The 13,845-nt window shown below is 39.9% G+C and overlaps 1 protein-coding gene across 1 annotated transcript in view; it reads right to left on the bottom strand.

Moving 5' to 3' along the window:
* The window catches only part of LOC134487824 (cytosolic phospholipase A2 epsilon-like), a 47,567-nt gene extending 34,215 nt beyond the window's left edge, over nt 1–13,352 (bottom strand). The window contains exon 1 of the mRNA XM_063289903.1: nt 13,283–13,352. Coding sequence (XP_063145973.1) covers nt 13,283–13,352 — 70 coding nt within the window. The remainder of the gene's footprint in view (nt 1–13,282) is intronic.
* Between the last annotated feature and the right edge of the window lie 493 nt (nt 13,353–13,845).

Raw genomic sequence — 13,845 nt, 5'->3', positions numbered from 1 at the left:
TAGGAGGAAGAGTGGGGAAAAAGCCAGCCACACTGGTGGCAGAAGGGAGGGGGCAAGTGCAAGGCTGATGCATGCTACCCATTCTCTCTCCTCAGCAATTCCCAGTCAACATATCGCACTATTCTTCCTCCCTCTCCTGATTTCTCTCAGCTACTGTCAACAGCCCCAGATGACATTTACTATCAGCCAGCCTGAACTCCAATCTTTCCCTTCCCTTCCCTCCCCTTCCCTCTCTTCCTCCCTTTCCCTCCCCTCATCCACTTCTGGTGCCACAGCATGACCTCTCCCAATCTTCCTAGGTCTTCCTTCCTTCCTGGATAGACACAGAAGTGGATCAGAGATGTTCTATCCATACACTTCAGGCAACAAGAAAACTCAACAGGCTTGGCCTGCATCCTACATAAACTGAAAGAATATTCTTTCAGCCACCCATACCTTGGTGCCTTCTACAACTCCCATCGCTCCCAGCCATACTTTGGGAATTCTATTTAAACACACCTAGGAGGTTCTAGGTTGGGGGATATCGCTGTAGTGGAGCTCCTTGGAATCTTCTGCAAATGCACAGGAGTTCCCAATAAATCAAGCCAATAATGGAAGGCACTGCCTAAAGTTCAGACAATCAATACTTCAATTTATTTGCCTCAAAAAGGGGAAAAAATACGAACTCCTTCAGACTGTGACTGTATGCATAAGACTCTTGTGTGAAGAAAAAGCTTTTTTTCTTTGTGATACTCTCATTTTCTCCACATGAAGTTTCCAGCTATACCCAACACAAAGCAACACTCCAAAATCTGATTATAACATAAATCCAACCAGCCAGTGATGGCTGACTGTGCTTCTCTAGGTTGAGTTTTGAATAAAAGTAGGCTTCTGTCCAAAAGACGGTTTGAACATCCCCAAACAACCAGCAGTGATAAACACCTGCAGCTATACAGGTGCCACACTTAATGGTAAGAGTTGTTTGGCACATGAACTAATTACCCAGAGAAACAGTGGGATCCCCTTTACCAGAAGTGGACAAATGGAGGCTGGACACCTGTTGGGGATACTCTAATTTGATTCCTGCACTAAGCAGGGAGATGGTCTTGATGACCTCAGTGTCCTGTATACTGTATACTGGGTTTATTCCTTGCAAAGAAATGGTTCTTGAAGGGAACTGAAAAGTTCTCTGCAAGCGAATGAAGAAAGTCTGTGTAAATGTTCTATTGATTTGTCCTCTCCAGTACACAGAAAAAGCAAGGACATGAACGCAACCTGGCCTTTCCACAGCAAGAACACACACACAAATCCAATGCATGAATGTCTTAGCTTAGCTGATTCCAGATGCTGCTGAAATTATTACAAAGGAGGTATAATAACATCTGTAATAGCAAGGATATAAATTGTGAACAAACTTGATGGACTTGTTCAGATCTCAAAACTACGGGGGTAACAATCAAGAGAATATTTGGATCTGTGGTGAGGGCTGCTAAGTTGCCCACAACAGGCCTAAGTCATTTGTGGCAAGAAATAAACTACCTGTCCTCTTCCAAAAGGAATAGTTTCCCCTAAGACAGCAGATTATTTCAAGGTAGCTAGCTCAGTCTGCCATTAGATCAAGAAATGATTATTTTTTGGTGGTGTGCTCTGAGCTTGGTTGTTTTCTTGCAGGCATTTCATTACCTGACTAGGAAACATCTTCAGTGCTGGCTGAATTTTTTTTTTTTAATTTGAAGCATTGATGCTGTATTAACCTTTTCAGAGATGTAACCTTGTAAACTCTTTTATATATCCTGAGATAACACCTGATTCCTTCCAGCTATTGTGCATTTCAGTTCCCGTCAAAGCTATATGCCATGCTGGCTATGGCTGATAGGAGACGTCTGGAAGTGGCTGAGAGGGAAGAGAGGAGAGGGGACAAACTGGGAAGATTGGGTACATTTGAGCTGGTGGAATATACCACACAGGCAGATACTGAGGGGTGGAAGAGAGAGAGGGTCAATGTGCAGTGACATCACACTTCCTGCCTGTCTAGATTTGGTTCCATCCAAGCCCAGAACAACCAAAAGTAATTGGTTTCATTTCTACTAAATTGTGACTTATCAAAATGGTTTGAGAAAACTTCCAGATCACAGTGATTTATTCTGGGTTTGAAACAAAACCATTTTTTCCCATTTTGGAGACACTCCTAGGTAGTAGCCAGCAGTTCTGCTGCTTTCTCTTAGCACTCTGGCACTGACCTATGGGAAATAGAAAAAAACAAAACAAAAATGGCTGAGTCATCGGAAGCTGCTTCTGTTTTCAGTAGAAAAATGCTAGTATTGTCACATATGCTTGGGGAAATGATTCATAAAGATGAAACTAAGAAGAATTTTAGAGAAGCTTCTTGGAAATATTGAAAATAAAGTTGAATATGTGAATGTGAAAACCAGCATAAAAGGCTCACTTCCCTTGTCATCAACTGGACTATTTCTAATCCTATTTCTCTTCTTGATGACGATGGGTGGGTGTTTATATGTTTGCTCATTGAAAAATATTACTATGTCATATAAAACTTCAACGTTACTCTTAAGTGGTGAGTTTTCTTGTGAAAATAAAGAATTTCAATAGGAAAATAATCCAACCTGAAAACTGGATTAATATTAATCAGACTAGGCATGAATATATTCCAGGTGCAAATTACCATGAAGTAGTACAGGGAAGAGTCAGATTTTTTTTTAGTTTTCAGGAATGATTCTGAGGAAAGAGGGAAGACAGAAATTCCTCTTCAGGTTTTGTGAGAGTCAAAAGAGGGATTATTTATTTATTTGTTTTCTACCCTGCCTTTATTATTATTATTTTTAAATAAATAACTCAAGGTGGCAAACATACCTAATACTTCTTCCTCCTCCTATTTTCCTCACAACAGCCCTGTAAGGTGCGTTGGGCTGAGAGAGAGTGACCGGCCCAAGGTCACCCAGCCGGCTTTCATGCCTAAGGCGGGACTAGAACTCTTGGTCTCCTGGTTTCTGGTCTGTTGCCTTAACCACTAGGTATCCATTATTCACAAATATCCATTAAATAAGGTTATTATGATGATTTATGTCATTTGCATGATTACATCATTATGAAAAAGCCACATCACTGGGTAATATCCTTATGCAAATGATGTAAAAATGGTACATATGTAGTTTGTGTAATGATGTCATTATACATAAATCTTGTAAAGTGGAAACTCATTGCATTGTGTATAAAGTCCAATGTAGGAAGCTTTGGTAAATCATTGTCCTATGCTTTGTTGGGTTTCTCCTTTCCACAGAACCATAGTGTCATGCTTGTGGAAGCTAGTCAACAATATATATTTTAGTTTTAATGAATCTCTATTTTTAATGTTGATTCTTATATTTTAAATGGCTGTTATTGTATATGTATTGTTTTGTATTGATTATTGTATGCCGTCTAGAGGCACTTCTCATGAGATGGGTGGCTATATATATATATATATATATATATATATATATATATATCTGATTAATAAATAAAATAAATAAATATCAATTTCTTCAAAAGATGAAAAGTCAGATCAATAGATGCTGTGATTTTAGCAATGTCATGGAAAGAGATGCCTGATAGTGCTCACTCACTTTTATTCCTTGCTTAAAATAGTTGAAAAAGTTCCTTGAGAAGATTTCCCAACCTGGTTCCAGCTAGATATATAGGACTATGACTCCCAGAATTATGACTGGGAATTCAGAGAGTTGCAATCCACACAATTAGAAGGTTAAGTACCAGGATAGCAAAGTGTGCACTAGAGTACACTCTTTCATTATTTTTATTAATAGGTGCAGAGTGTTAAATCATTTGCATTATTTATTTATTTATTTATTAAACTTTGCCACCACCCATCTCCCCCTAAAGGGGGAACTTTGGGCAGTTTACAATAAAGATAAAAGCATTAAAATACCATAAACATAAATAGATATCGGATACAAATATAATATAAATATATTATAAATATATATTTATAAATATAAATATAATATAAATATATTTATAATTATATATATAATATAAATATTTATAAATATATTATAAATATAATATAAATATACCATGATTAACAATGTGGGAAGGAACCATAATCCACATCCATTTCTGAATCAGAGGTAAGTTATGTTACTCCCCTTTTTTTTTTGCTTTCTGTGCCCATTTTTTTTTAAAGTAAAAGGAGGGTGACCCAGCATGAACCAATGAATGCACATCACTTTACTAAGAGTAACATAACATAACAGGTTACGTGAGGGATTGTCTCACCCCATTACATTGATCCATCCCACCCAGTCAGGCAGAGAGGGCATGTTATGGACCCCGTCCATGAAAGACTGTCGATTGGTGGGCCCAGGAAGACAGCCTTCTCTGCCATGGCCCCTGCCCTGTGGAACACTCTTCCCCCAGAGGTGAGGCAGGCCCCCGCTTTCCTGGCCTTCAGGAAAGGGGCGTGAGTAGGGGTAATCAATCCTGGGGGTGGTTAGTGCCCTGAAGAGGCTCCTATGAATTAAATGAATCTAAATTAAGAACTTTTTAACATCTCTATCTTAGATTTTATATTTTTATTTAAGAATATTGTTTTTATTGTACTTTAATCTTTATTTATTCCAGTTTTATTGTAAACTGCCCAGAGTTGCTCTTTGAGTGAGATGGGCGGTGACAAAATTCGAAATATCAATCAATCAATAAGAGTAGTCCTTAATGGAATCTAGAAACCACTGCTGTCCTGATCTCCTTCCCTTTCCTCTGTGTTTGACAACTGCAAGTGTTTTGCAGTACAGAAAACAGTAGGATAACGTTGAATGAATCATGGCCTGGGGATTAGACAAGACCAGCGTCATCTGAACTGGGGCAAAAGTTCAGGCTATTCTGGTGAACATTGTAAATCATGAGTGACAAAGCCTCGCTCAGGATTCATCAGGTCTATTCTTATGTGCTCTTTTGTACTATGCACATTTTAATAAGCAATCTCTAAATATTTAAAAATAAATAAATAAAAGGGAGAAACAGAGTTGGGCATCTCCACTTCCTATGCCTCTTTCTGTTGAGTTGACCTCCTGTTAGTTAATTTCATAATGCTCTCCAAAGTAATTTTCCACACTTACAGACATAATGTACATGTTCCCTTGGCAATATAGAGATGTATACAAGTAAAATTGATAGTGCTGATATCATGGCCTCAGAGCCAGGCTCCAAGATGTGGGTGGGTCAGGTCCCACCAGGCGTTGTGCCTACTGATGCTCAAAGTAAGCACCTTATGAGTAAGCAGCAAGGCGCTGACTCTGCAAGCAAGCCCGGTGCCTCCTTATTGGCAGCCTCTTGGCAGGAAAGCCTCAGCTATGCATGCTTGGCAGGGAGAGGATTTAAACTGTGCAGGGAGTGCCTTCCACTGCTGGAAGCAGCTTTGGCATCTGGCTTTTGTGTTTCCTGAATTCCTGCTCTTGACTCCTGCCTTGTTTTGACCTGGGTTTGTTCCTGACCAAGTTTCTGGCTCATCCCTCAGTACTTTTCAAGCTATTGTGTGATATTTGACTATGGACTGCCTGACTCGGATTATGCCTTCTCCTCCAGCCTCTAGTAAACTGGTGCGCACATGTGCATTTTCTCCTGCTTCCCCAACTCCTCTGAAGCTAGACAAGCCTTCCTGGCTTTTGAAAAGCCTCACGGCAACCTGCATTGCTCCTAAACGCCCCACTCTTTCCGCAGTAAGTGTGTATTCCCGCCCAGCACCTCTGTAAGTCTCACCCAAAGCGCCTGCTTCACGCCCACACATGGGCTCTGGTTTGTGCTCCCTCTGCATCCCACCAAGATCTGGCAAATGTTTTAGGATGGCTTGCCTACCTTGTTAGGAAAGGAAACTATAGAAAGAATCACCTGTCTGGTGCTGATTTATAAGCATTTCTGAGCTTGTCACATACTATGGAAATGTCTATTACAGTGTAAATTGTATTTTTCTGCAAGGACTTCATAATAAAAATGTCTTAATTTTCACCAAGGAAGTCACAAAGGTTTCTCTAATCCAAAAAGACTCAGAAACTTCAAAGTACTATACATCAAAGTCAAGGAATAACTTACATCAAATTTTAGATAAACTCCAGCAGTCTCACTTATCTATTTAGAGTCTTTTACAACATAATCAATCAAGCAGTTCAAGAGTTCAAAGCTTTTTATATGGGGGCTTTTTAAAAAAAAAAATTAGATTTCTATTCCACCTTTCACACAGGAGCTCAAGTCAACATAGGTCAGCTCTGGGCATTAACCTCTATTTTTATTCTCACCGCAGCAAACCTGAAAGACTGTGACTGGACGAAGTCACCCAGTGGGTTACCATAGCTGAAGGTGGACTTGGGCCTGGGTGTTCCTGGTCTTAGTCTGAAACCTTAATCATTCTGTGAAGTGCAGATATGTTTTCAGCTACAAAAGAAACCATTTCTCAGCATTTCCTAGAGATCACAACACTGTGCCAACATGTAGAAATTTGGAATGCTCATTTCCTAGTAGCAATGTATATTATGGTTGCATTCCTATAAACACTAATCTAAGAATAAGCATTGGGGAATTCAATAGGACTTATTTCTGAGCTAACGTATGCATGTGCTGAATTGTACTGGGGCAAGGCAAGTTAACTGGGTGGTGGGGTGTGGGAACAGGGTGCCAAGGAAGGAGGTTCATGGAACAGGAACTACTAAATCCAAACCCTGGTTGAGTTCCCAACAGCAGAATGGAAGCTTGAAGGGAGTGCAGTTGGAAGGAAAATGCTAATTCTACTTCTAGAGCTGGGGATTTTCCTCTTTATTCTGGCCACAAGCTGGGGGAATCTGCCACAGAATGCCCTCCTTCTGTTATAAAGGCAGAAGGGGGCTCTATACCAAGAACAAGGAGATGTGGTAATGCAGAGCTCTATTTTGGCCTGCAAATCCCCACTTGTGGGTGGACGAGGAGATCTACCAAGTCTTATGGTTCCCAAGAGACCCATAAAAAAAATCAGAGTTATGAACAGGGGAAAACAAATTGTATAAAGATAAACTGGGATGTTGGTTACAGAGTCGTATTTGCTATGCTTGATTTAAAGGGAGAGAAAAAAGAGTAATGGAAAAGGTGTTCCCTGTTATTTCTGCTGAAACCAAACCAAAAGTTGAACCCAGGAAGGACAACAGTAATGAACTCACTCTCACCTAAGAAATGATGCACTAACTTGGCACAAGGTGACAGCATGCAAGAAGATAATTAGGCATGCAGGATGCCTAGGGGAAGGAAGCAAATGTTATCCTGGCAAACCTTAGCATAGTAATTAGGAGCTTGCTTATGCCCTACATGTGTTTTTAAAAACAAGTAATGTAGTGTGTTCTTGTCAGCATGGATCAACACATTCAATCTGGCAACAAATCAACCAGGAAAACACACAGAGAAACAGAAAACCCTAACCCTGCTGTGTCTGCCCTGTCTTTAGCTGTTTTAAAGCACCAGGGGCTACTGAAACAAATCTGAATGTGCATTTGCACTGTTCAGAAGTCAGGTTAGATTCCACTGTGTATTATTATCCTCTCCACCCTCCCCTTTTAGTGGCTTACTGCCCTACCATCATCTTCAAGCTTCTGGGCAAACCTTTAAAATTATACTTTCAACTTTCTACTCATATTATGCCAATGTCATCATTGAGGGGTGAGTTTTATGGAACAGCTAGGCTGGTTTCCTGTATAAGCCATAGTGGCAAGTTTCGTAAATAGAGCTATCCTTCCTCCACCCCAGTAAACCATGCTGTGGCTTAGCACAATGTTTGAAACCATCTACCGCATGAAGGGATGGCAGTGCTCCTGCAGCTATTGTCTGCTGTAGCAAGACTGAACTACAGAAGAGTCTTTATCCAATTGCAGTGTCCAGGTAGGACACGGTGTTCAGCACTAAAACAAGCGCCAAGAGCATTCATGCATATGTACCGTACTGGCTGTGCCAGCATACCACAGGTTGGTTTATTCTATTTCTCATCCAGGAGCACCCCTCGTAAGTCGCAATACTTGCTATTTCTTTATATTCCCTCCTCCTCAAAATCCTGATTTTCTGGCTTTTTTTTTCTTCTTCTTCATAGTCTAGTAACAGCCCTTTGGTTTAAACAATCCCACATAGGAATCTTTAGAAATTACTTCATTCTACTGCTTGCTATGGCAGGATAATTTTCTGATCCATACTGTCACTCAAGAAAGAAAAAATGCTTTAAAAATACTTTTAAAAATATATTAGGATATCTGCTAGTGCACCTTTAAGGCTGCAATCACTTCCTATATTTAAGGCTTTCTGGGCTACCATTGTGACTCAAACAGCCAGGTTACTGTTTGCTTGCTGCTTTGGTCAATTAAATGATGCCATTATCAGTTTACTTGTGAACCCCTGTTGAGCACTTCTGTCTTTGCAGAAGACAGCCATCACTGGTTAGAAATAGTCACTGGCCCCGATGCTCATGGTAGGATACGGAAAAATACCCAAGCAGTATTCAGAGCCACATGCCATACATGTGCAGTTGCAAAGGTTCCTTGCATTATGGCAACCAGCCAGCAGCGCTTTCTCCTTTTGTGGAAAGGGAGAGGGGATTCACAGAACCTTCCCTGGGATGGTTGTCACAGCACAAGGAAGGGACAAACCATAGTCACATGAAGCTTTTACTTCTTATCCTTGTAAGAAACAGAAGATATCTGAGAAGAGACCAGACAGAGAGATTGAACATGCATCTGAGAGTCCACGGTCAGCAGCGCCAACTCTCAGGAAATACCAGAGCTGGACGCATCTTCCTACTCTTCACCTGAGTTCCAACACAAACCTCCTATGTTACTGCAACTGACTGATGTTGCTCATCAGTTCTAAGGTTTTATCCATGTATTTATTTAATGCATGTACTTGTATTCTGCCTACTTTATAGATAAGTAGTTTACAGTACATCCATAAAACCATAAACATATCAAAAACAGAGATTAAACATCACACAACTCTCTCCCACTACACGATCTCCAGTTCAGGAACACCTTCCATCCCAAGGTCTTGGTGAAAGAGAACAGTTTTCTCTGCCTTCCAAAAAGTTAGCATGGAAGGGGCCAATCCTAAACTGGTGGGGGGGCACAAGCTGTTCCTGAGCCAAAGGCTGCCATTAAGGAGGTTAATTTTTGAACCTCCTCCCCCTTTAAGAAATGGGATGCAGCCACTTCCTGTACCTGAGGTTTCTGGTCTGTAGCTGTGGCTCAGAAGTAAGTAGCCAGGATGCAGTTGTTGGTTTGCTGCCCCATTAGTAGTAGTTTACCTGCTATGCAGAGTGGTTCCTGATTTGAGGGCCCATTAGGCCCACATCCCAATGCAATATTATAGCAGGTTGTTACAATGTGATGTGTATGAAATGGGCAAGTGGTTTGTTCCCATTTTCTTTAACTTTTAAAACAGCCCAACATGCTTGCATAGTCACATGGTTAGTCCAGAAGGGAAAAGTCTCCCTGAAAAGTTGCTGTAGGTAGACTGTACTTTTTAAAGAGAGAAGTCAGTTGGAGGAGCTCCTTCGGCCATCTCTTGCAGTTAAAAAAAAGTAGGCACAATTCTCCAGCCTACCCACAGAAATTTCCTCTTCCCAGGCCAGCTGGGCTTCCCTTGTGGCTATCATTCATCTCACCATGGATTTCTTTGGGGGCAAAACCACCAAATCTGTTCCCAGAAGAATTCCCTACCATTAATACTCTGCTACTTTTACTATCATCTGACTATCCTCTCATTTTCATTTTTTTCTTTCTAGTGATACGCCAATTAGCCAAGAATTATATTTCTCCTACTTTTACATTAAATACATAAGCAGACATATAGTAATACTTGCAGGACATATCAATTTAGGCTTAATAAGAAACAAACAAAAAAGGATAATTTTCTGTACCAGCTGAAGTAACTATACAAAGTGACTTACAAAGGTCACCACAACAGAAAAATGCAAGAAGAAAAAGACAAAACGAAACAAGTAGAGGCAATTATATCTCAATGAGTAATTTCCGAAATAATACACCCATCTTAACTAGGGAAAATGATTCAGCGGTAAAACCAACTCATGAAAGGAGTCCTGAAAGGAAATTAAATTATTTGCTTATGTATTTATGCTAAGATTCTATCTTGACTTTCCTTTCAACTGAAGCACTCATAACAATAAACAAAATTCAGCCAACAGTGTCAAATATCAAACCACATTATTAAGTCATGAAATAAGTAATCAAATATCTCAGTAAAAACTTACTGATCTTACAAGATAACTTCAGGCGGCTAACTGAACCACCAAAATAATCGGAATTAAAATAACAGATCCATCCACATCATTTCAGTCCTATAATATGAGCCACAACATTGACTATAGCCAGTAAAAGAAAAAAACGAGAAAGCTAATCAATTGATAAGACTTAATTCAAAAGAGCAAGAGAATGAAAGAGAAGTTTTAGTGTACTAGAAGGCCAGCAAGGGCAAAGATAATGGTTGTATTGGGAACAAAGTACACGTATGTACACAAAAAAGGTCCTCTCACACAGTGCCAGCAAACATGTCTCAGAAAGCTAACTTAACAGATCTTATGGGAGTCACTTGAGAACAAATGTTCCCCAGCTTACCTGAGTCCAAGCTATTTAAAGTTTTAAAAGTAATAACCGCTACCTTGAATTGTTTACAGAAATTAATGGTTATTAAACACCATTGATACATAAAATGTTCCAATCAATTCACTCTAAAATTTTGCTAATTTTAGAGGCAATTTCCTGTAGCAGCTGAAGTATCAAAGTAGTTATGTAGAACTAGAAATGGACACAACTGGAGCAAAATACTAACTGAACTATCCAATTGTCTAGCAGAAAAGCTGGGTCTAGCTGGATCTAGGAGGATTCAGATCTGCTCAGATCAGACTGATAGCCTGTGCCTGGATTATACGTTTTCTGACCAATCATGCTTCTGACCTTACAGATTTATTTTCAGTTTTTTTAATCTTTATCCAACCCATCACTCATTTTGAAGATTCAAACTTTCAATAGATCCCCTAATAATGTGAAACAAAGATAGATAGCTGAATTTCATAAACATATTTATGAAACTGGATTTCTGTTTGTATTCTTACTGATAGACCATGAGATGTCAGAATAGGGCTACCAAATTTGGTTTGACAAAATCTGGATGACCTTGAGATTACAGCAAGGTGGTTAAGGCAATGGGCTAGAAACCAGGAGACCAAGTGTTCTAGTCCCATCTTAGGCGTGAAAGCCGGCTGGGTGACCTTGGGCCATTCACTCTCTCTCAGCCCAACTCACCTCACAGGGTTGTTGTTGTGGGGAAAATAGGAGGAGGAAGGGGTATTTGGTATGTTTGCTGCCTTGAATTATTTATAAAAATAATAAAGGCAGGATAGAAAATAAATAAAATAAAAATTAGAAAACTAACAGGTTTGCAATATCAATATTCAGTAAGGATTTTTTGCTTAGAGTAAACCCAATTAATGGTTGCTTTTATATAGAGCATAGTTTTTTACAACTACTATTTATCAGTGAAATGACTTCTGGGTAATGTTCTGGGAGACAAGGCAAAAACGTCAGCACATACATAGCCATCTGCAAGGGGGGCAAGCAACAAATTGTCCACGTGATGTCACAAAGTAAACTCTATCCTTTTGACCTTGTGTACTGCTATCCGATGCAAGTATGTAAGTGACAGGACTTGCACTGCAATATCATAATGCATATTTTATCACTTTATGCCCCCCATGCCCTTATGAATGTATTTATTTATACAGCTTAGAGGCCAACCAATTCCAAAGTATTCTGATTAGCTTGCTTTTTTAAACAAGAAACAATAAAAAATTAAGAAAGAGATCATGCATGTCCAGAAGAGAAAATTCATACATAACAACAAAAGGACAACTATAGGCACTCAACAACCACCCTCCCCCAAGATGTGGGAGAACAATCAGGTTTTCAAGGCATACATTCATTGCCTCACATGGCACTGGTGAAGTCATTTCACTAATAATTATGGTATATTTGACCACAATGGTTAAGCATGCCATAACTTGGCATGATAAGGAAATGCAAATAGTAGGTAAGTTTTACAAGACTGGGAACTCCTTCATATTCTTGCTGCCATTATTTGGAGCGTGACAGGAGCTTAACTCAAGGAAATCCAAATGTAAAGCAATTAACTTGGCCAATGTCTGAGGCCTCCGATGGGAGGAGATGGGCGGGGATAAATTAGATAAATAAATAAAATAAACCAAGCTTGAAATATCTGTTGGGAAATACTAGGTGAGTGAAAGAAACTCCTCCATCGCTATTGCTGTGATAAGTGACTGAAACCCTTTGGGACAATGCAGATTGTCCCAAATATCTGGAAAGATCCTAAATTCATAGTGTGGACAAGCTTAGTATTACATTCATACTCAGACTATAGGCTTGTACCCATTGGTGTGTTTATTTTTCTTTTAGGTTGTTTATCCTTCTGGCTTCCATAGAAGAGGAGGTAGGAGTGACCTCAAAATGAGCCCAGTATCTCTAGTGCTTTCATCTCTGTAATTTAATCTCAATAGTCTTGTGGGGGATGAAATAGGGCAGTGAAAAGGTAGGAACATGAAGTTTTCCCATATCCTATGTGTGATGGATCTGATCCTGATCCAATTCCCACACAATTCATCTAAACATGGGGGTGGAGGGAGAGGGATGCAAAATGCTGACTGGCCCTGAACTGCCAGGTTGGGTAAGTCACTACCTGGTAAGAACGATGGCCGGTCCCTGAGCCAGCAGAAAACTATACTGGCATAAACATTGCTGTTCTCATGGCAATCCCTATGCAGGCATGATGCAGCTAAATGGTTCTGTCTCTCTTGTTCCACCATGCAGACACCCCCACTGGTCAACATGATCTTACTGATCCAGGTCATTTGGAGACCTGGTGGGTAGGAGAGGAGTCCTGTTTGAAAGAACTAAGATTTTCTCCTGCACAAAGCAGAATGGTCCCAGAAGACAGTGTTCAGGGACTGGAGGAGAGGGAGTGTGCAACAGCCTAAAATAGCCAGTAGGTGCTGGGCTGACTCCACATGAATTACAGGTGATCTGAAAAGCGGCTGCAATTACACAATTGTAACATTTGAATGAACCTTGGAGCTCTTAACCTGTTTTGTGTATGTTTGATACACACTTTAAAGATAGACTTTTTGGGGGGTAATATTATTTTTCAGACATATTCTGTACTCTCAGTATATCATGAAACCATGATCAAGAATGAAGATACTCACACCAATCTTCTCGACGGAGATTCCGCATTCGAATAATTCTTACAGTTAAGGCATAGCATGGTGACTCCATACTCTGCAAAACAGTGAAAGAGAGTGGGGGGGAGGGAGAGAGAGAGGGAGAGAAAGAATACATGGATGGACTTTTCAACTGACACATGTAATTCTTCCGACTTATAATTAGGAATGCTGGTGAAGCTATCTGGGCTTTGGCCAGGGAAAAGCAATTATTTTGGTTTGGAAGCTCTACTACCCCAAAGTATGTATGTATTTATTTATTAAATTTATATCACCGCCCATCTCCCCCAATGAGGGACTCTGGGTGGTTTACAATAAATAGCATTAAAAACATAGCCACATAAAAATTACATAAAAATATACATAAAAACAAATGTATATTTTAAAAAACAATTTATGCTTCTGAAGATTCCAGATATACATGTTTTAGGGCTTTCCCCACATGCACAAACATGTCCTGGCAACATCGTTTTTTGCTGTGTCCCCATGATATTACCTTGCCTTCAGCCCATGGATGATACAGCCTTAAGTCACTCTTAGCTGTACCA

The sequence above is a fragment of the Candoia aspera genome, chromosome 1 (assembly GCF_035149785.1).
Source record: "Candoia aspera isolate rCanAsp1 chromosome 1, rCanAsp1.hap2, whole genome shotgun sequence".
Taxonomy (NCBI): Eukaryota; Metazoa; Chordata; class Lepidosauria; order Squamata; family Boidae; genus Candoia; species Candoia aspera.
Note: the sequence above shows the minus strand (reverse complement) of the source record. Positions and strands in the feature narration are given on the sequence as shown.